The sequence below is a fragment of the Misgurnus anguillicaudatus genome, chromosome 13 (assembly GCF_027580225.2).
Source record: "Misgurnus anguillicaudatus chromosome 13, ASM2758022v2, whole genome shotgun sequence".
In the NCBI taxonomy this organism is placed as follows: Eukaryota; Metazoa; Chordata; class Actinopteri; order Cypriniformes; family Cobitidae; genus Misgurnus; species Misgurnus anguillicaudatus.
Window position 1 is genome coordinate 2,906,175 of NC_073349.2, and position 21,326 is coordinate 2,927,500.

The 21,326-nt window shown below is 37.5% G+C and overlaps 2 protein-coding genes and 1 non-coding gene across 6 annotated transcripts in view; all 3 read left to right on the forward strand.

The window, feature by feature from the left end:
- The first annotated feature begins 549 nt into the window (after nt 1-549).
- On the forward strand, nt 550-3,993 carry psmb11b (proteasome 20S subunit beta 11b). The gene has a single exon (XM_055189256.2). The coding sequence runs from the start codon at nt 925-927 to the stop codon at nt 2,215-2,217; it is 1,293 nt and encodes a 430-aa protein (XP_055045231.2). The 5' UTR covers nt 550-924; the 3' UTR covers nt 2,218-3,993.
- Nucleotides 3,994-5,559: 1,566 nt separating this feature from the next.
- trnal-uaa (transfer RNA leucine (anticodon UAA)) lies at nt 5,560-5,642 on the forward strand. Its single transcript has one exon. It is a non-coding gene; the product is annotated as a tRNA-Leu (tRNA).
- A 679-nt stretch (nt 5,643-6,321) lies between these two features.
- Nucleotides 6,322-21,326, forward strand: part of utrn (utrophin) — a 274,929-nt gene continuing 259,924 nt past the window's right edge. For all 4 annotated transcript variants that reach the window (XM_073874808.1, XM_073874812.1, XM_073874811.1 and 1 more), the window contains exons 1-2: nt 6,322-6,599; nt 10,691-10,852. In XM_073874808.1, the coding sequence (XP_073730909.1) occupies nt 10,771-10,852 (82 nt within the window). In that variant the 5' untranslated portion in view covers nt 6,322-6,599; nt 10,691-10,770. The remainder of the gene's footprint in view (nt 6,600-10,690; nt 10,853-21,326) is intronic.

The following is a 21,326-nucleotide window of genomic DNA, read 5'->3' on the forward strand; positions in this document are numbered from 1 at the left end:
TTAAAGGTTGTTTTTTCCAAAATCAATTCAGCCAATAATGGTGCTTCTATGGCATTGTGAAGCATCTTTTTTTCATTTAAACCATGGTTTTCAAAAGGGCAGGGTTGATCAGGTTTAGCTGCATGGTCTTGGAGTCAAGTAATACCAGCACACTGGCTAGTGTAAGATCTTTATCTTGGATTATATCTTAGAACTATGCTATTTAAATTCCATATTTTAACATTGCTGTGGTACTGCAACATTATTTAGTGTAGATGAGCTATTTCTTTATTTACCAAGACATCATGACACAACAGCATAACTCATGATACTGAAAATGATATTTGTCAGTGTGCAGAGTCAGGCTTGGCTTAAAAGACTGACTTTGGCATTTTCATGCGTCGCTGGTTGAGTGAATCACTGAGCGGTGCTTATAAAACAAGAGCTCCAACTTCAGGAAACATTTACACTGCTTTACTGAGCTGTTATAATATCACATTTAGCACTGAGACAGACTGCAACAGCACGGAGAACTGGACATTTATATGGTTCACCTGACAAACTCATACATACATGCACTGTTTTGCTTCCAGTACTTTTTGAAAAAAAAAAAGGATCATTGGATACAAGGAGTGCACACACAGAAGAAACATTTGCTGAAGAAATCCACAGTGATTGAAAGAAGACCTGGTTTGTACTCATTGGATCTTCCTTTCTGTGTTTTCTTCCACGAGAAGATAAAAACAAACTGGTGACCAACAGTGACACGAACCAGGACTTTTGGAATATTACAATATAAATAAGCAGGGATAAAACAAAAAAGAAAAGACCTTCACAATAAAACCCCTGGATGCCAGAGGTTTGTATGATATGTTTTTGAAGTTCATATCACATTGTTCAATAATTGACAGGGTTATCATTTATTGTATATCTAAACAATAACTTATGGCTTTACAAGATGTATGCGGCTTGCACGATGCCCCTCTGCTCCCTCAATGGAGTGCTCCACTCTCACAGTCCTTTATGCCCGAAAATTCCACTCGTCTGTTCGGAGGAGGGATTTATGGAGAGGCTTCTTGTTCATGGCTGCCTAGGGGGGGCGCTGTGAGTCCCCTGGAGTTTTACATGCCGGTTGCCGAGTACCTCACGGAAAGTCCTATAGAGTTCGGTCAAACCAGCCTTGGTTTGTCCACTACAAATCTGCTGACTGTCGACCATCTACAGCCCTCATTACCATCAATCTCTCTTCCTACCCCCTCACCCTGCTTAATCTCTCCGGCCGTCCCTTTGCCTTTCGCGCTCTCTCATGGCACTACCACTCTGGGCTTTGCGTTTCAGGGAGGTGTGATCGCGGCAGCTGACACTCGCTCAAGTTGTTCGGGTTTGGTGGCCTGTCCTGCATCCCCAAAGGTCTTACCCATCCACTCTCACCTGGTGGGCACCACTTCTGGGACCTCGGCTGACTGCGCCCTCTGGAAACGCATCCTGGCACGAGAGCTCAGGCTCTACCAGCTTCGGTATCACCGCAGGCTGTCAACAGGGGGCGCTGCCAAACTCCTGTCACACATGCTTCATCCGTTTAAAGGCACAGAGCTGTGTGTCGCAGCCACCCTGTGTGGATGGGATGGAGATGAGGTAACTGGGGTCGATGTAGAAGAGGAACCGATCACTGGGAGATATGCAAATACTCAGCCAACCATGAAGAGAAACACTCAAACAACAAGCAATTTAAGTAGCCAGTCAGCATCAAGTTTCGAAGCAACATCTCAACCAATTACAGGAGGTGATGAAAATGCTCTGTCAGTTTTAAAGGCTGCAGCATGTGAAACTAAAGCTCAACTTACTGTGACCACACCAGTGAGCTCTAAAGACCTCAGCGTGGTTCGTTCGAGAGTATCTGGTCCACGTGTTGTGTATGTGTGTAGCGATGGACGACGTTTGCAAGGAGATCTCTTCTCTGTGGGATCTGGATCACCTTATGCATACTCAATCCTAGACAGCAGTGTTTACTGGGGTATGAGCGTAGTAGAGGCAGCTTCAGTTGCCAGAGAAGCCGTGTACCGCGCCACACATAGGGATGGATACTCTGGAAATTACGTTGATCTCTACCATGTTACTGCCAAAGGATGGAGACGCAGACAGAGGGAGGATCTGAAAGAGGAATATTACAGAGAAAAAGAGAGGGAGAGAAAGAGGACAGCAGACAGAATGATAGAAAAGACAGTAATGGCTAAGTGATCATTTATTTTGAGGGGAAATGTTTATCTGTTCAAAACATTAAATAAAATACAGCACCAGGCAAATTTTTGGTCACACTTTAAACATTTTAAGCTTGAGGCTTTCTAGTATAGACTAGATATCAATTAGTACCCCCCCCCCAAAGAAAAATAACACAAAACAAACTTTGAAAAACTGAAACCAATATAGTTGATAGCCTTTTTTCTCTGTTTGATTACAAAAAGTCATAAAGAAATTTGGCGCCATCTGGCTGTTTGATAAAAATGTTTCATAAAGGTCTGAAAAAGTTATATTTATTTAAAAGTATAAAAACTGATCTTAAATCTCTGATACGTTTGCAAACAAACATAAATGCACTGCTAAAATGTTAACGTAAATACAGAAATGAAAAAAATAATTGATATAGAAGAGCAACCAACAAGCCATACATGGGAATAACCGTTTCTGTAGGATGCAGCCTCCGGAGGTCGCATATGCAGGCTGCATACGTCATCAAGACTGGTTTATTTAAGTTAAGTAAGCATTACATTCGCAAGTCATATTACACTTTAGGATTAACTAAGAATAATAGTCAACTTTATAATTGTTAATATTCTGAAATAAGACACTCTTAATGACGCATGCAGCCTGCAAATGCGACCTCCCGAGGCTGTAGCCTGCTAACTTCCAGATTACCCTACAAAAATACGTCTTGGTCTTGCGGTACTCAGGGATGACGTGTTTTTGTGGGCTAACCCGGAAGTTGGCGGGATACTGGTTCACTCACAGAAAAGACCATTAATTTTTTCCTATGATTTTGGATTATCGCAAAAAATAAGATCCATCTTTAACAAAGGTAAAGTATGACACTAACACGTTTTGTCAAACAACTTCACAGATGAACACTGTTATTAATTTTGAAATCAAAAGTCGGCTTTTTATTTCTAGTTAACGCATTTACACTTTAAAATTAATAACATTTGTATTCATCTATAAATATTTCCTTAAGTCTTTTTTGTTAAACAGATTATGTGATAATCCAAAAGAAAAAACAAATATATGGAAGTCAATGGGTACCATCAACTCTGTGTTTACCTTTATAATTAAAGTAAAAACACAAATTAAAGTGAAAACTGTATGATAGCATGTACAATACTGTGTGTGTATATAAAAAATGTAATAGCATGTGTGGTGTGTGTGCAAGTATTTTCATATTCATTGCTATAGTGTGCAAAATTAAATATACATAGGCTACAAATCCTGAATGTAAACAGTGGTATTTAAAACAGAAAAAAGACATTTATACAAGTTTGGAACAACCCAAGGGTGTGTGATGACAGAATTTTCATATTTCTGTGATCTGTTTAACCTCAATCTCAAGCACTTGCCCACAGAAACCATCTAATGAATCACCATAACTAGGATTTGGATAGTTTAAGATACTCTCTGCTTGGTAAAGAGTTTCCAGTGACCTGGCAGCAGACATGTGAATCCAGGTGATCCAGGATCATAATGCCAAAGTGACATGCTGGTATTTTTATCAATGCAACAATACAAGTTTTAGTTTACTACTGCACTGATCTGAGTGGGCGGAGCCTCTGAATCACAATGCCTTCTTTTAGCAATGCTGGTATGAATCTTGATGTACGCTTATGCTATGCTGTGTAAAAAATAAAATGAAACGTAACTGCTTTCATGTTACTGTGGAAGAAAGTATGTTCAACTGTTTTTGTTTTAGTATAATTCTGATTCTCTTGTGCTTTTCTGCTTAAAAGTTCCTTGTGATATAAGAAAGGGAAAGTAGATCTGGGCTGTTTTACATGGTAAAAACCATTTATATTGTCACATGTGAACCGAAAGTTAGACAATCATAGCTGGGCTTCCAGAACTATCCTGAACAGGTTTCAAATAAAATGATGATTCAGGTTTGGCAAGTAAAATCACTCTAAATATGTCATGAACATTTCCTTAACATGGCAATAATTCATGTAAGTATACAACCAAACTAGGTTTTATTCATTTTCACTTTGATATGTTCACAGATGTCTTTTATTTAACTAAGATATTTTTAAATTTTACATTTAAACTGGAACTGGCATAAAAATATGGGAGTAGGCCTACACGGTTCTAATGGTTTCATTTGTTTATGTTAGTGTTAAATTAATGATGTGTTACCTTGAAAAGTGATACCTATAGAAATCAGCAAACTATTTTAAATATGGAGTAGGCTACAGTCAATGTTTACAGAAACAACTTAGAAATACAACACAAACATATAGGATTAGTTAAACTGCATCTGTTAAATCCTGTTAGGCTACCATTACGATGAGTGATATAATGTTTGGGCCTTTCCGCTGAATCGGTGCCATTTCATGTTGTACCAATCAAAATGTTTATTTTTAACAGGATTTTTAATAACACACATTTTACTTTTCAAAATGATTATTGGTCAATCTCAGGTAATATAGTTATAACTATAGAAATAATAATATAACAGGACTTTAAGACTGTATTCACAGTCCTAACATCAATATCATAAAATATACAGAAAAGAAATTTAGAAAAGTGACTTTTGATCTTCACATTGCCATCTGATCCAGATGACGAAACTTTCTTGAAAATGTGTCTTGGGGGACGTCTTGGGTAGCCTACATAGACTGTGTGAAAACATAGGGACTGGACTGGACTAAAATGTGCATTTTGTCGAACTTTTTCAATGGTTAAAAATATTTAAAACAAAGATATGATATGGAACCACACAAAAAAGATATATGAAGACTTTTATGCTCTATATTTAAAAGTAAAGTATAGAGATGGATAAAAATGCTTTTTTTCAGTGTTCTATATAGTTTTTATTATTGATTTAAATAATATAGTTTAAATTTGGTGTTCGATTAAGATGCAGGACACTTTGCTTAATAATACAATTTATTTTAGAGTTAAATGTTTTAGTTTTAGAGTAATGCCCTGAAAGAAATAGCACCTATTCGGTGGAATGGGCCGTTTGCACATTTGAAAGCTCGCCACCTTCTCCGAGATAACTTAGCTAGCATGCTAACAATCGTTTTTAGTCCATCAAAAAGAAATGTTTATACTACATTAAAATTACGACACACCAGCATTAAGCTATCCTCGTCATTTGATCAGGTTTATTTGAACAATACCATTTATTAAGTTAAAAAAGAGTGCACTCTTAGTAACGAGATAGCTAGCATGCTAACAATTAGTTCCGAGATCAGTCAGCTCCGAACATCGAGCTACACATAAATACTTTACGGTTAATATACAATTATATCGTTGAAATACTGGTTGTGCGTGTCGTTACACATGTATCGTGTAGGTGCTCCTTTAGAGAGCATGTTCACCAGGATGGCCGAGTGGTTAAGGCGTTGGACTTAAGATCCAATGGACATATGTCCGCGTGGGTTCGAACCCCACTCCTGGTAGAAACATTTTTGTCTTTTCACATGGTTAACGCTGTAACAAAGTAAAAATGAAAGCTTGACAAAACACAACAGAAATGTGGAAGACGAAAGTTAAACGTAGAGAAAAAAAACACTATTAGATAAGAAATGCGTACAATTTATTAATGTTGCCCCCGGTGGATAAGTGAAGGGAAATGAAGCGAATTCTGATCAACAGGTATGGCATCATCTTAATATGACCACACAACAGCTGCAGTTATCACTTTGCAAAAGAACAAGCAAACAAATAAACATTTAAATAAGCAAAGAAAGAAAGAAAGTACTTTCTTTGCAGTGATATGACATTCTGTTCAATGTTTCTGGTTTACTTTAAAATATCTAGACCCATTTGAAGAAATAGTGAAGCATGAACTAGATATATACAATAAACAACTATATTTTTTATAAGTTATAACTAACACATAAACTTAAACTAAAATGCTAAACAAATATTGCTCATTGTTAGCTCATGCAGCTAATGTTAATATGTATGCCTGAACAATGTGGATGAAATGATGACAGAATTTTCACTGTTAGGTGAAATATCCAAACTGAATATTCCACACAATCCACACGGGGACGCGCTCGCCATTCAAAACCGACACGAGTGGCGCGAGGGCGATCTCTGACGTCACACATCCATCATTCCTGCTCTGGAGGTGGGCGGAGCTCTGGAGCCGCGGAGTAGACGCGCAAGTCTTTTGTTATTCATGTGCGAAGAAAAGTTTGCAGCTGTGCCCGGATATAGGAATATACACTAGGAGAATTTAAAGACTCGAGCTGGATCACTTTAAGGTGTTGTTGAAAGGTTTTTGAGTATTTATCACTGATCAGAGATCTGCTTGTGTAGTTTACATGACTGGATGTGTCCCAACACGAGTCAATGATTCATTATTTACTGACTGATGTGAAGTCAGTGTACTGCATCGGGACGCAAAGGTGAGTCTCTGCTTCACTAACAGTCTGCTCTTTAAGTCTCTTTTATACTGTTAGACATGTTTGCAAAACTTACTTGAAGTTTGACCTGTTAAATAGCAGTGTTTAAACACGCCCGACCGATTAAAGAAGTAACTTAAAGGTAAACTAAAACAGTAAACAGATGATGACTAAGATATTCATTAATGTGTTGTTTTAGCCTAAGTTTAAGTGATTTCACTGTCCATTGATAGTCTGGAAGTACTTGTGTGATTTATCTGACCTTCACACTGATGCTGGCTGGATAGTTGAGGTTAGTGAAGAGCTAGTTCAAACTGGGGTTTTCTGAGTTAAGGTCAGTTTAGTGTTAGTTAAAACAAAGGTTATTATTGTTGGAGATGGTTGATTATTTAAAAAACGAGTTTGTCAGCAGCATGGGACAGATGACATCCAGTATACCTCTAAAACATTTGATGTGGTGTTGAAATTGAATATGAATCTCATTTTCATAAGCATTTCGTTTCAGTTCATAAGCATTCTGTTCTTTTCTTTAGTGATGCTCAGTGTGGGCGCACAAAGTTGTTTTAGGAGTTAAAAAAGTTCGATTTGCGTCATCCTGGTTACTTCCAAAGCTCAAACAAATCCTTTCTTGGACAAGCCATGTTATAAGTGATCAGAGGGGTCTGCAGCTCTCAGCATTCCTGCTCATTAACTCATTACTGATCAATGACATCATCACACACACACACAGGCTGTGCATCTGTCTGCAGAGGGTCTGCTGTGAGAGATTTGAAGCCTGTAGACCTCTTATCACTGTGTTGTGAAGACAAGAATGTGGGGGGAGCTAAAGAATGAATGCGTGGTCACCTGTTTGGCTGGGTGACAGCTCCTGTTACAACTTGTCCACACACACACACACACTTGGGTCTGCAGTATTTGGTCCCAGTGAGGCTCCTCCGTATGCAGTGATAGGATCTTACTCTTAATTGTGTATTTGCTTGTTGGTCCTCTAGGGTCGATGTTTTTACTTGTCCTGATGATCTGCCTCCAGACATACTCAGATCCAGATCACTGCCACACGAGCCGAATTGAGGGTTGTCGGAAGTAGGATCTGAATATGAATTGGCGTCAGATTTCAATGAGACTCGCATTTAGGCCATGTCTACTTTTGTGCTTTTTTAAGGGACGCAACGATAAATGCCGATATGTAAGGAATAATTGACGACGGGCCATTGAATTATAAGAAAATAATGCACACCAAGGTGGTAATTATTTTCAAATAATTCAAAGGACCGGAGTCAATTATTCCGCTTATACCACGCCACGGTTACCACAAACATTGCTCTGGTGCCTATTTTTAAGACATTTGAAAAGTTAGGTGTGCGATTTACAGAAAAATAATCAACACCCATAGAACATTTCTCAGCCAATCAGAATGCAGCATTCAACAGACCCGTGGTATAAACACTAATAATACCTGGCTGATAACTATTCTGAATCGCACAGCCGATATTATTCACAGCTATTTCGTGTACTACGGCTTTTGATCAGTAAGTCTTTATCGATCTGAAATCACTGTTAGTTTAAGTCGTTTATAACATGCATTTGAAAAAGCAACACACGTCAAACATAATCATTATACATATTCTTTATCATCATGAAAATACATGAAAAGGTTTGAAGAACAACAATATAAATATATCCTTAAACCATTTTCTGAAGCTGCGTGTATATGGTTCTTCTTCTGCGGTGCATATTGAGTTTCTGCACGAGAGCGCCCTCTGGCTTTTGGATGTAGCAGCACTGTAATTAATTGAGAAGCATAGCAAGCATCATCAGCCGATATATCCGTGCAACACTAGCGTTTTCGTTTTAAGCCGGCGTTTTAGTTGGTAGCACTAAGTGCACTATTTACTGGGTTCCCATAGATCTTTGAAATCCTCGAAAGTTTGTTAATCTGGGGGAAAATGAAAAGCCCTTGGAAGTTTTTGAAAATATACATACATAGATACAGGTCATTGAAAGTGCTTGATTCTATTTTATGCGAGAAGTTTTCTGGAAAAAAAATCCATATTATTCCCTGTGTAGTGTAGGATATCATAAAAATCCTAGACTTTTTAAGCACACATGCTTAACTGTTCACTTTAAATGCTTATATCTTCTGTATGCGAATGTTGATTCAGACCAAAATGCTTTTTTGCATTAGTTGTGTTTAGGGGTGGCACGGTTCACAAAACCCTCGGTTCGGTTCGTATCACGGTTCTATGGTCACGGTTCTCGGTTCAGTACGGTTCTTGTTGTTATTTTTTTAACACTCCAGAAATTTACTATCTTATTAATGTATTAATTATCCATAATTTAGGATACAGTATTAAAAAAAGTTATATCATGTAATCATGCACAAACTGAATTTGACTTTAAGCACATTATTGGGAACATCCCTGAGGAAAGCCAGGCGAGATTTTGACACAGCGAGAGGGAAGACATTGATGATTTCAACATGCTTTTCGTTTATTTGGCAAAAAAGAGAATGTGTATTGCCATCTACATGAACTTTGTGTGCATTTTTAGCACACAAAGATAACTTGCATTTATCAAAATGCCAACTTCAGTGTAGCTCTTAGATTTATCACTGAGAGGCTGCTTAAATACTGCAGAGAGTATATGTGAACGAGAGAGAAACATAATGTTTACACCTGTAATATTTAAATCCGTCTTTTTTGTCCACTTTTGACTACTTCTGTCCTGATTACTTTAAGGGGCAGTAAGTATGAAATAAGATCGCGCGACTTTCACACGCTAGCAAAATGAAACTACGCGGAAATCAGCCGCTTTCGTTTTATCAACGAAAGGCTAAAAATAGCGCTGAATACGAAAAGACGTAAAACAGTGTTCATTACCTCAGATTAGATAAATGGTCGGAGAGAAGGCTGTCGCGTGTGGCTGTATCTATTGTTTTATTTCCGCTGTCATCATAGGCAACATGAAATAAAAAAAAATTCCACACACCAAACTTATATGACACTGGCGCATCCTCCAACTCCGGGCAGACTTCTTTTTCTCTCCCTCTTGCCATTTCTACACGTAACATGACCGGCAGCACTCACTCTCCACACCAGTCACCTCTTCTTTCGCGCTATTCGCGAAAGGGGAACACGCTATCTGAGGTCACATACAGGGCACAAGGCTACATACATTGCGCATGCCATGAACCGTTGAACCGTACGACACACACGCGAACCGAACGGTTCGGATTTTTTTCATGAACCGTGCCACCCCTAATGTTGACGCAGAAGTTTGAATGAAAATCGGAACATAGAACTTACGCAGAACTATGATGAGCCCTTAATGGTCATATAGAGGCTTGACAAATCAGGAAAGGATACGCAATGATCAAAACACCCAATCATGGAGCAAATGTTGGCACCCGTGCCTTGGTTTACATGAGTCTGGGCCCACAGGTTGTTTTTTGAGGGTTGATGATGGAAATATATTTATTAGTTGTTGGTATTTGGGCAATGAATGGTGAATAGTTTTGGGATAGTTTGTAATTGACATTAGGCTGGTTTTGCTAAGCAGATCTGGCAACCCTGGCTGTACGCTTATGGAGAAAATCGATACAATATAATAAATAAACATAGCCACTAGGGTTAGAAAAACACTGAAATGTTTCTTGACTCAATCACAAATACCTGTCTTTCTTCACCTACCATAATGTCTCTCACCACACCTGCAGTCCATGGGTAAAACCAGAACATCATGGTATTTTAATCATGTTTGCAGTCAGCTATTTTGGATTTATTGTTTTTTATTGTATTTTGTACTGTATTACTTTATTGTGCACCACCGTCACCTCCTACATTGACATCTGTGTGAACTTCACTGAATGCAGTGGCTTAACCTTTCATTTCTATTGTGATGTCTTACCAAAATTGGAAATATTCTCATATTTTGATATTTAACATCTGTTTGATCAAAAAGTGAAAACTGTTTCAACAATTTATTATACAGGTTTCAACATACTGTTTTTTATGTTAAGCGTGCAGCATGCTGTATATGGCCTCAGTTCACTCTTCTCTGGCACATGCAGTCTGATATGATGTATTATTTTGCAGGGATTTACAGTGGTGTGGTTCATATAAAGCCGAATCCTGCTGGAGGGGATCATATGTACCTGTAACACCCGAGAAGGAAGATGGCTACCGCTGGAATGCTGTCAGAGGCCTCTGAGGGCGGAGACAATAATGAGTTCACTGACATCATCAAAACCAGATCAGGTAAGCTTCAGATGATCAATAAAGTGTTTAGCAGTATAGATGATGATGAAAGACAGAAAACTGAGAATTTGGATGTGGGAGCAGGATTTAAAGTCTCGCGTACAAGAGCACCTCAACTAAATGTGTTGGACGCTATGATGAGCCGTAGTTACTTTGCCAAGACGCTTGTGTATACTTACACTCCACTTTTTTTTTAAAAATATGCTCATTTTCCAGCTCCCCTAGAGTTAAATCATAAAAACGGTTCCAAAACGATAAAAATCAAATGTTTAACTCGAGGGGAGCTGGAAAATTAGCATTTTTTTTTTGTGGAGTGTCCCTTTAAGAGGAACCTATTTCATAAATCTACTAACTGGCACCGTTTGGTGTGGATACTAGTGTAAGTGCACCCTTAAGGTCTGAAATGAAATCATGTTTTAATCAGTAGGGAAGGTGTTAATGGTTACAGGCTGTGCTCTCTCAGGTATTTTGAAAATCTCTCTTTTGCTCTCTCTCTCTCTCACCCTCCCTCTCTCTTTGGGAATGTTGGGAATTTCACTGTGGATTTACAGTGCTCGTCTATCCAGACCACAATGCCTTTCTTTCTGTAAGGATTCTGGTCTCTTAGTAACAGAAGTAATGTTTTCATGTCTTAGAGAGCAATGGTCAGTAAAACTACAAAGAGCTGGTGATTTAGTCATCAGCTAAAATAAGTCTGCAGGAGTTTTGTAATATTAACTGAATCATGTGACTTAAGACATTCAGTTTCACTGGAACAATGTGCAACGAACGAACTATCAAACAAAGATCCAAAGGAATCAATTGAGAATGCATGGGTGATTCTCACGAAAACTTGGTTTTAAAAATGTGAAGCATGAAAATGTAAAAATTGCTTAAATTAACTTTTTTTCCCACCAGACATTGAAAAACAAAGTCTGGAGTAAATGTGAACATTAATTTAAAAACTTTTACTCATCATTTAACACTTTTTGTAACATAATTTAAAAAATTAGTCCTAAAAAATCTCATTACCGCAACAGTCAGAAAACATCAACACTGACATATTTTCAAAATGACATGACAAACCTGAAAGAACATAATTTGGAGATTCTGCACATGCATTTAAAATCAAAGTATTATGCTTCTATTAATTAAATTAACATTTAATAAGCATCTGTTGCGGTAATGATAATCAAAATGTCGTATGAGCATTCTGACAAGACAATATTTCAAATTAACTGTAAAAAAATGATCTTACCTGGTAGCCATCTTGAAGTAACTGGTCCATGTGCTTGGTCACTCAAAATCAAACTTTATTAAAATTCTGTATGTGTGCTTAAACTGTTCTCAAAAAGTGTTGCGGAGGATGAGAACATCAGGCATGGACACATAATTTCCCTAATTTTTCTTCATTATTATTATACATGAATATTTAGTAAATATTTTTTCTGTCATCTAAAGTAGTCTAGCAAAACATCCATTTATTTTTTTTCTTAATATTTTTGTGTTAATTTGATTAAATTACAACATAACGCATGTTCAAACACAGCAGGACACATTGCGGTAATGAGAATTTCAGCAGAAAATGAGATAAAATTTCCAATTATAAATTCTTATAAATCACACATTGTGCAAGGTAGAACACAGTATTGTGTTAATTCTGATGCTTTTTAATGTTACTATATTACACATTTTAAAGCCAAAATCATTAGTGCCGTGATGTTTCAATGGTTTCGTGAGAATCACCCGCATAATTAAAGTTAAAGGTAAAGATTTTATCATAACCCATAATATTATTGTTCTAAAAAAAGTTTTGGGAGGATTTGATAATGTGGTCCTGTTAATCATTCTCTTGACTCTTCCCATTATCAGATTTACTTTCTTTTATCCAGTACTGTAGTCTGGTGGGTTCACATCTCAGTACCGAGCTCCTTCTTTTAAAAAGTGTCCTGACTATAAAGTTGTTGGTTATTAGATTTATTCTCATGTTGGTTATGTAAAAGCAGTGTAGATATTATAGTTTTGATAAACCTTAAGAAAATCCTTTCACTTGTAGGCAGCCATTGTTGTGTTTGTGTGATGTGAAATAGTTGGAACCATTTTTAAAACACTTACAAACCCAGGTATGTTAACAATGGGTTTATTACTGTGAAATTGTAGTCACGGGAGTTTTAGATGTTATTCTGTAGTCTATATGTTATGAGAATACATTGATAACTGCATAAACAAAATGCTTGCAGTCGTAGGTTTGTTATATTTACAGATATCCACTTTATCATACCACATGCAAACTGGATATTGGATGGGCAGGTGAACTTGCAGGTCTATGAGGGGATTTTTTTAAATGATCATTAATATCTTATGTACTGTGGACAGTAAGCCTTGCATGCTTAACCCAATATTGCTTGTGTGATATTTACTGTGGTTTGACAGTGGTTAATTTACAGAATTAACACATTTACTTAAATGCATGAATGTGGACTTGCAAAGCCAACTAAACATTAACATGCTAATATATTTTTAAATTGTGGCGTTATTTTGATAAATTCTCCAACAGAAATGTGTGCAGACATCTTAGTGTACCGAAGTTTGGATTGAAATGATAGAGACAAAATTGCCTCCTGTGTGCTGCACGATACTTACAATAGTCAAAAAAAAAAGAAAAGATTCTTCCTGCAAACTAAATAAGGTGAAATCAACTGAAGGGGCAATGAAATCTCTCTTGTTAATGTTTTCTGTGGAGGAATAATGATTAACTGTACTTTAGTTGTTTATTAGTTGAACTGAAGTATGATCAGTATGTGAAAGTGAGCTGTTGTTTATGTGTCTTAAGGAAATGATGTTGTCACGAATGTGTAAAACAATGAGAAACAGCTCAGTGAATTATTGACTTGCAGTGCGTCATTTCTGAGGGAAGTTTTGAAAATAATTAACAGTTATACTGTCTGCCATTGGTCAGCCAATCTGGTAGTCCTGACCTAATCTCAGGTCACATATGGGTTGGTTGGGACACTCAAACAAACATGTGTGTGATGTCAAATCTACGATGCCTGCAGTAACCGACCAATAAAGTTGTCTTACTCAACCGAGTGGTATGCAAATGTTCAACAATGCTTTCATATCTTTGTATGTTGACTGAGATGGGAACAAATTTTTTTAATGTCTGTGTAAAATGACAGTTTATGAACCTTTTCCTCTGTTATGAAATACAGATCAGTGACCCTGAATGACTTTAAACCTGAAACACATTTACAAGTCTGATATGACCATTAAGGATTCTGTCCTTCAGTTAGCTGCCACTGTAAACAAAGTCTTATTAGACTACATATTTATGATAAAGTTGTGTGTGTTCATCCACAAAAGGATTAATTTATTTCACGATTAATGTTATATTATATTAATATTACATGCACATAACCAGTAGAATTTCCATCAGAATCCAGCACCACTCCAAACTCTTTCCAGACCTTTGATTTTCCCACTCCTGTAGTAGTGATGGTGAATTAACCTGTGGCAAGTTTACTTTTAACCAACTCCTTCTTCTACAAGCTAAAGGCGTGACCATAGACTGTAAAAAAGATGAACGTAGTGTCTGTGACGTCACCCATAGGTTTCTGAAGATCATTTTTGAAGCTTAAAGTAGGCGGTGCCTGCCATTGCCATCTTGGCCACGCATCACTCGAAAATGGGTAAAGAGGCGGGACGTGCGTGAAGCTGAGGTGTCTGGTTGCTGAAACCACGCCCGTCTAGCTCGACTCTAGTGACGGCAGTGGCTGTTCACCCATCACTCAAGTGGCCACGCCCGTAATTATGCAGAACTTTAAGGCTTAGTATCATTTAAACGTATAAGTTACAAAAAATTCACCCCCCTCACAGTTGTCATGAAAGGCAAATTTAGCTATACAGACCAAAAACACTTTTTGTACCTGGCTGTCAACATAATATTTCCTGCTGTAAAGTTGACCATTTTAACATGGAGGTCTATGGGAATTGACTCCCTTTTGGAGCCTTCCTCAAGCGGCCACGCAATGAATTCCGTATTGGCTTCATCAGAGAGATCGTAAGGTTGCCCCTCGGGCGTGACACAGCGGCGTCAGGTTTGCCCCCGCCCGTCTCCGTGATGCAAGTTGCACGCAGCAGCCAAACTTTCTTTACGGTGAACAGCAGCGATGATTAATAAATGTGTTTTTTTTCGCTGAGCGGAAAAGATTAAGCTTGAGGTCCGACCCGAGTCATTTGCTTATATTTTGACCTGAACTAATTTCTTAACTTAACTATAATTAATTAACTAATTTCGGGAGGGGCATGGTCATGTGATCCAACTAATCAGCGCAAAGAGGTGCATATGAATAGCAGTCCCTCAATTTTGCCCCATGTTTTTTGCAGCATCTCTCCTCCACCCCATCACCTCACTCTCATCTAGTTTCATTTATCCCAGTTAAAGAGGGGGGAGTACTCTGGGTTTGGGCTAAAATTCCAAGCTCAGAGCCCTCCCCACGGACAGCACGACATGTTAATGCAAACTTGTGAAATAACTATTTTAACATCAACCAAGTCCTGCACTTTATTTTCTAATTTCTGCATGTTGTAAAACCAAAATCTTAGACGTGCAATTGGATGGAAACGCATCTTTTGTAGTTAAGCAATTAGAACGGTACAAATAAAGATCATTTTAGACGCTTAATGGCGGGCTAGGCTAGGCCAAGGATCAAATAGAAATTGCGCATTGCATTAATCGCACGATAAAAAAATCTGTGTCATTAAAATGAATTGACATTAATGCGTTATTAACATGTTAATGTTGACAGCGCTAGTATATATGTACGCAACCGAATGCTTCTGCAAGTGCCTCTATTAGTGCTGCCTCACGATTAGTCGCGACTTATACTTATACATAATTATTATACACAGTACACACACATATATTATGTAAACAAAAACTTTTATTCTGCAAACGATTAGTCACGACTAATTGTGAGGCAGCACTAGCCTCTATATATAAAAATATACTCAAAATGAAGGATATTTACGTATATATATTTACAGCTGGTCTATTCGCACAGGATTAGTATTAACTGAGGTAATTTCTCGCAACCTTTTTACAGCAGGTAAAAGTCACCGTAATCTGATGACGTGATACTGACATTGTTCGTAATGATTACTGAAATGGCAATGTTTATGTGTAAAGCTTATGTTTACACTTTCAAGAAAAATGTCTTATCTGTGCGCATTAAACTAGGTACAATAAGTACCAAATGACACACCAATTATACTGCTTTTGGCCATAAAGCGTGTTGTTTTTCTGGGGCATGCTGGGTAATGCTGTTCTCATGTACAGCTCATTCGCTGTCCTCTTATTTGTTTTGAATAATTTATTCTCTGCACAGGTTAGCGGCTCACACAGACCCGTTTCCTCCCGCCATACTGAAGTTCTTCTCTGTTTTGCATCTTTCCTTGCCTGTCTCTTTCTCTTTCATCTGTGCCCCCCAAACACAAAGGGAGGTTAGACAGGTCTCTTTACCTCAGCCAAGTGTTATATAAGCCAGACTCTGCCAGATCAGTCTTTCACTTGCCAAGCCAAACTTCTGACATGCAGCGTAAAGTCTGGTCCACACTGTAGCTTATGCTGGCCAAGCACTGTCTATTGGTTGACATGTAAAATGACCAGTCACAGATTGTTTTGTTTTATGCATTTTTAAAGGCCCACTGAAGTGCTTTGGAACATGCGGCATTATTTGATTTATTGACGACAGTTTAACGGAAACAACAAAACTATTTAGGAGACCCTCCCCCTTTTCCCTCCGCCGATAGCGTTTCATTTATGTCACAGTCCAGCAAAGAAGTACTGTAACAAAACATAGAGGGCATCTAATGAGCATTTGATTGGACAGGACATTTGATGAGAAGTTGAAGTGTAGGGTGATGTCATAAAAGTTCTAGACTTTTTTAGTGCACGTGCCAAGCTGTAGGTTTTGAATGCTTGTATCTTCTGCATAAGAATTTTGTCAGTGTTTTGGACCATAACCGTTTATATTTATTCTTAACCTAACGTCTTTACACTAAAAGTAATTTTAATTTCATGGGGGCTTTAAATTCTGGGACACACCAAGCCAACAAGAAAGTTTTGAGCGTCGGTCATTTTGTTTTTTCTATGTGTTTTCGAACCGTTGGTGGGTCCACGCTGAGGTTTTTGGGGTTGATTCTGTGTTGAATCAGTGTTGGAGTCAATCGCCAGTGAGTTGACATGAGACATCACTCTTATTAGCTGTTTAATATTTCTATATGTAAACTAGGGGCGATAAACGGGTAATAAAACCAGTAGTAGTGTTGGGCGATTTACCCCACAGTGATGTCATCATATCATCAGCCTGTGAGATCGCCAATACACGATAGTGGGTGGCAATAGTTTACTCATTTATTTATTTATTTGTTTGTTCGGTTTTTTACTCGTTTATGACAGCCACATGATTGGTGGACAGAAAAATAATCTGATTAACTGTTATATTGCGTCCGAAACTGCCTACTTCCATACTATATAGTAGGTGAAAAGCAGTAGGAGAGGCAAGTAGTATGTCCGAATACATAGTATTCTATAAACAGAATGCGAAAAGTACTCGGATGACCTACTACTTCTGGTTAGATTTCGAAGTGTGCATACAATGGACACTTCACTATCCCATGATGCCCCAGAGTTAGCAGAGTTATACAATGAAGAAGAAAGGCGAAAGCAGCGATTTGGCCGTTTTCGCTGATAGACATTATGTACGTAGACACCTCGTAGACTGAGCTGTCTATTGGAGCTGACGTATCACGCGGTCGCCATCTTGGATGGGTCTCCAGTGCGCTCCCTTGCATTCATTTCTAATGAGGAATAATCATAACTCCCCTAATCTTTACCGGATTTTCACACGGTTTGAGTTGTTATAAGCGGCAGAGATTTAGTTATGATACATGACGCTGTCACACATTGAAAAATACTGCTTTCATGCTAAAATACTTTGTATTATGCTCTTTAAGTATGGCATATTGACAGAGGCAGACACTACTCAAGTATTTTACTTTCTACATAAAAGTAAATTTTCAAGTATCTGTATTTTATCAGAGTCAAGATCATAATATGCTTTGGAAAACTTATATTCCAAAGCATATTATCATAATTTTTACTCCACAACATTTTATAATTTCAAGTTTTTGGTTTATATTTAATATTAAAGTACATTAAACATCTACTTTTTTTACTTTTACTTAAAAAGTATGTTAGTACTTTTACTCAAGAAAAGTAAAAGTACACAATTTTTATGTAATTTTTATGTAATTAGGTATTTTATGTAATTAGGTATTACATTAATTTTAATATGAATGAATTAAGAATGAATTGGCAGTAAGAATTTTCATTCCAAAATGCCGGCCGCGCTACTGAAGCTATGAAGCCATCTAGTGGCTGTTGCCAAAAACGAATCAGAGTTTCCCCTCTTGTTCTTCTATACTCTTTGCTTCAGAGCTTTGACGACCCTCCCGTTTTATAGCAACTTCCCATTGCCTCCTCATGCCTGTATCACTGGGAAACCTTCAAATGTGAAGAAAAAACAGCGAGAGATCATGAGAGAGAGTACCAGTTCCTGCTGAACATTGACATTAATATTATAACGTAAAATAACCAAAATTATTGTTCAATCTTACTTGTGAAATGTAACCCCATGTGATCTGGAATCAATACTGCGCCGGTTATTGCAACCGTAAGCTGCACAAAATACGGGCATAGTTGCTTTCTTTCCGTTAACTCCCATTGACTCTGGTGCTAGCGTACAGTGAGGAGACCCATCCAATATGGCGCAGACGCTTGATGCGTTCCAGCACGTCATGAGGTGTCTACGTGTATAAAGTCTATGGTTTTCGCGCTTGTATGACATCATAGATATATACACTAGATGTCGCCTTGGGGCTCTGAGCATGCGTCAAAACCGCCGCCATCTTAGAACAGGGGTCTTGTCATAGGAAGTAGGTAAAGCTGCTATCTCCGCCTGTACTTCGAATTCATGGACGATGCCGGACGTTTGTGCTGCGTATGGATGTTAGGGCTACTAGCACTATGCATTACAGTTAGAAAAAGTAAATTTTCATAAAATCAAAACTTTTATTTTTCCTGGACTAAATGCTAAATACATGTCTGACTGTTGAAACGAACCAAAAGAAAACCAAGAAAATTGTGTTCATGACGATTTATGGTGATTTTATTTCTGTTACACCATTGCCTACAATGACGCTGATGTGGGGTTCCCCTGTTTCAAGATTTGACTGTTGTAGACGAAAGTCAATTGTCATTTTATTAAAATGCTGTATTGATAACTATGTGTTCAGAAGACTATAGGCTTTTTTCCCTTACGAATATTAACCATTAAAAACACATGGTTAAATTATGGTAATTGAAAACCTTAATATAAAAAACTGATCCCATTAAAACTGATGTCATCGATTGATTTTGGTAACAAGAATTTGGAAATTCAATGGTATTAAAGATTTTAATAACATAAAAGCCTTATTAAAAGAAAAACAAACTCTACCGTGATACATATTGCTATGATAAAATGAATCCTGTCTTGATATAAGATTTAGTCATATCGCCCACTCCTAATATGAACTTTAATTTATATAAGAGTGCAATAATATACGTCATCTATTATTGTGTAATATTAAATATTTGTGTATATTAGTTACATACATATACTTGTGTATTTCACTATTTGTGTTATTCTTGACTTACAAACTTTAAATCTGAATGTTTAATGTCAAAATGTTTTAAATGCTTAAATATAAAATATAATTTTGACAGTATATTACCTTCTTTCTAAACTTTTATTTAAAAAAGTATAATTTAAATAGAAGACTTTGACTGAATATTGAAGAGAAAAGCAGTCAATAAGGGTCTAATAAAAGATGGGAACTCATTTGATACTGTTTCTTAAAATTTATGAATCCAAAAAATTTAAAAATGCAAATGAGCTGATCCCTGCACTAAATGGCAGTGCAGTGATTTGACAGAGCAGATTAAGGGGCGGGATTATTATAATAAGATCTCACAATGGGAGCCAAATTTCAATTGCCTTTTTTTCACACGCTTGCAGAGAATGGTTGACCAAAACTAAGTTATTGGGTTGCTCTTATTCACATTTTCTAGGTTGACAGGAGCAATGGGGACCCAATTATAGCACTTAAACATGAAAAAAGTCAGATTTTCATAATATATCCCCCCTTTAAAGTACAGTTGTCAGTACAAAGTGAAAGTGAGGAAGTGAAATAATGGCTGTCTATGGATAGAGAGGATGTTTTTGTAGCAGGAAGTTGACCTCTGACCTTTTGACTCAAGGTTTTTGCAAAGCATGCTGGGTAAAGGGCAGGATTCGTCTTATTTAGTGCTGTATGTCTGTGTTTCTGACACTCTAGCGAGAGTTCAGGGACTTTATTACCTCAGACTGTGAAATTGAGACCTTTTGTTTGTGTCACCTGAACCCCCCGAACCACAGAAAAGCATGAGACCAAATAAAGGAAATTCACCCAAGGTGATCCCATTACAAACACACCCACCTCTCTGTCTCTGTCTCTCTCTCTCTGTCTCTCTCTCTGTCTCTCTGTTGTTTTTTTATCAGATCCGCTAGTGCTGTTACTGGTGTGTGTTTGTGTGAAAATGATTGAATGGGAAATGGCAGTATAAAGCCCTTTTCACACAGACATTACTGAATATACACAGGTAATGCATCTGGGATTTGTCCGGGATCATTTGATTTTTGGTTCATTCACACTGCCAATGATTTTCCGGAATCTGTGCCTGCATTCACACACATACCGTAAAGATCCCATAAAGACACGTGACTAGGCATGGGCCGATTACCGGCTTCAAGGTATACCGAGGTTTTAAACAGTCAAGGTTTCAAAACCACTGAAATATTCTGTGATACCGTCTCCAAGGTATGAGCTGTGTTTATACAAAATTCATTAAATCATTAAGTCATGTGATTGATTTGATGTTTACATTTAATATACATTAAAAACAAATTATATATTTTTTGAAAGCATATTATAATTTAAAGGCTTTATTTTTACCTGGCATTTAAAAAATAACACATTTTAGTGTTGCAATGGCAAAACCGTAACACCGTGAAACTGTGGTATTTTTGCTAAAGGTTATCATACCGCCAGAATCTTATACCGGCCCATGCCTACACGTGACGTGTTTAAAGTTCTGCACTTCGTCTAAAGTTTGCTTATTATCCGTTATTTATTTCTCCAGAAACCACCCGCGTGCATTTTTGTTTATGATAAGGCTATACATGAGAGCATCATGTGCTGTACTATGCTGCTGAATGATCTCCGCTTCAGCCGGATAGTGACGAGCTCCCTGATCTCTGCTATTGATCAGCTTGCACTGCAGACATTTCTCGTTGTGAATATTAATCTGCATGTAAAGTTTGTAAACCCCTCGTTTTATCGTCATTATCGT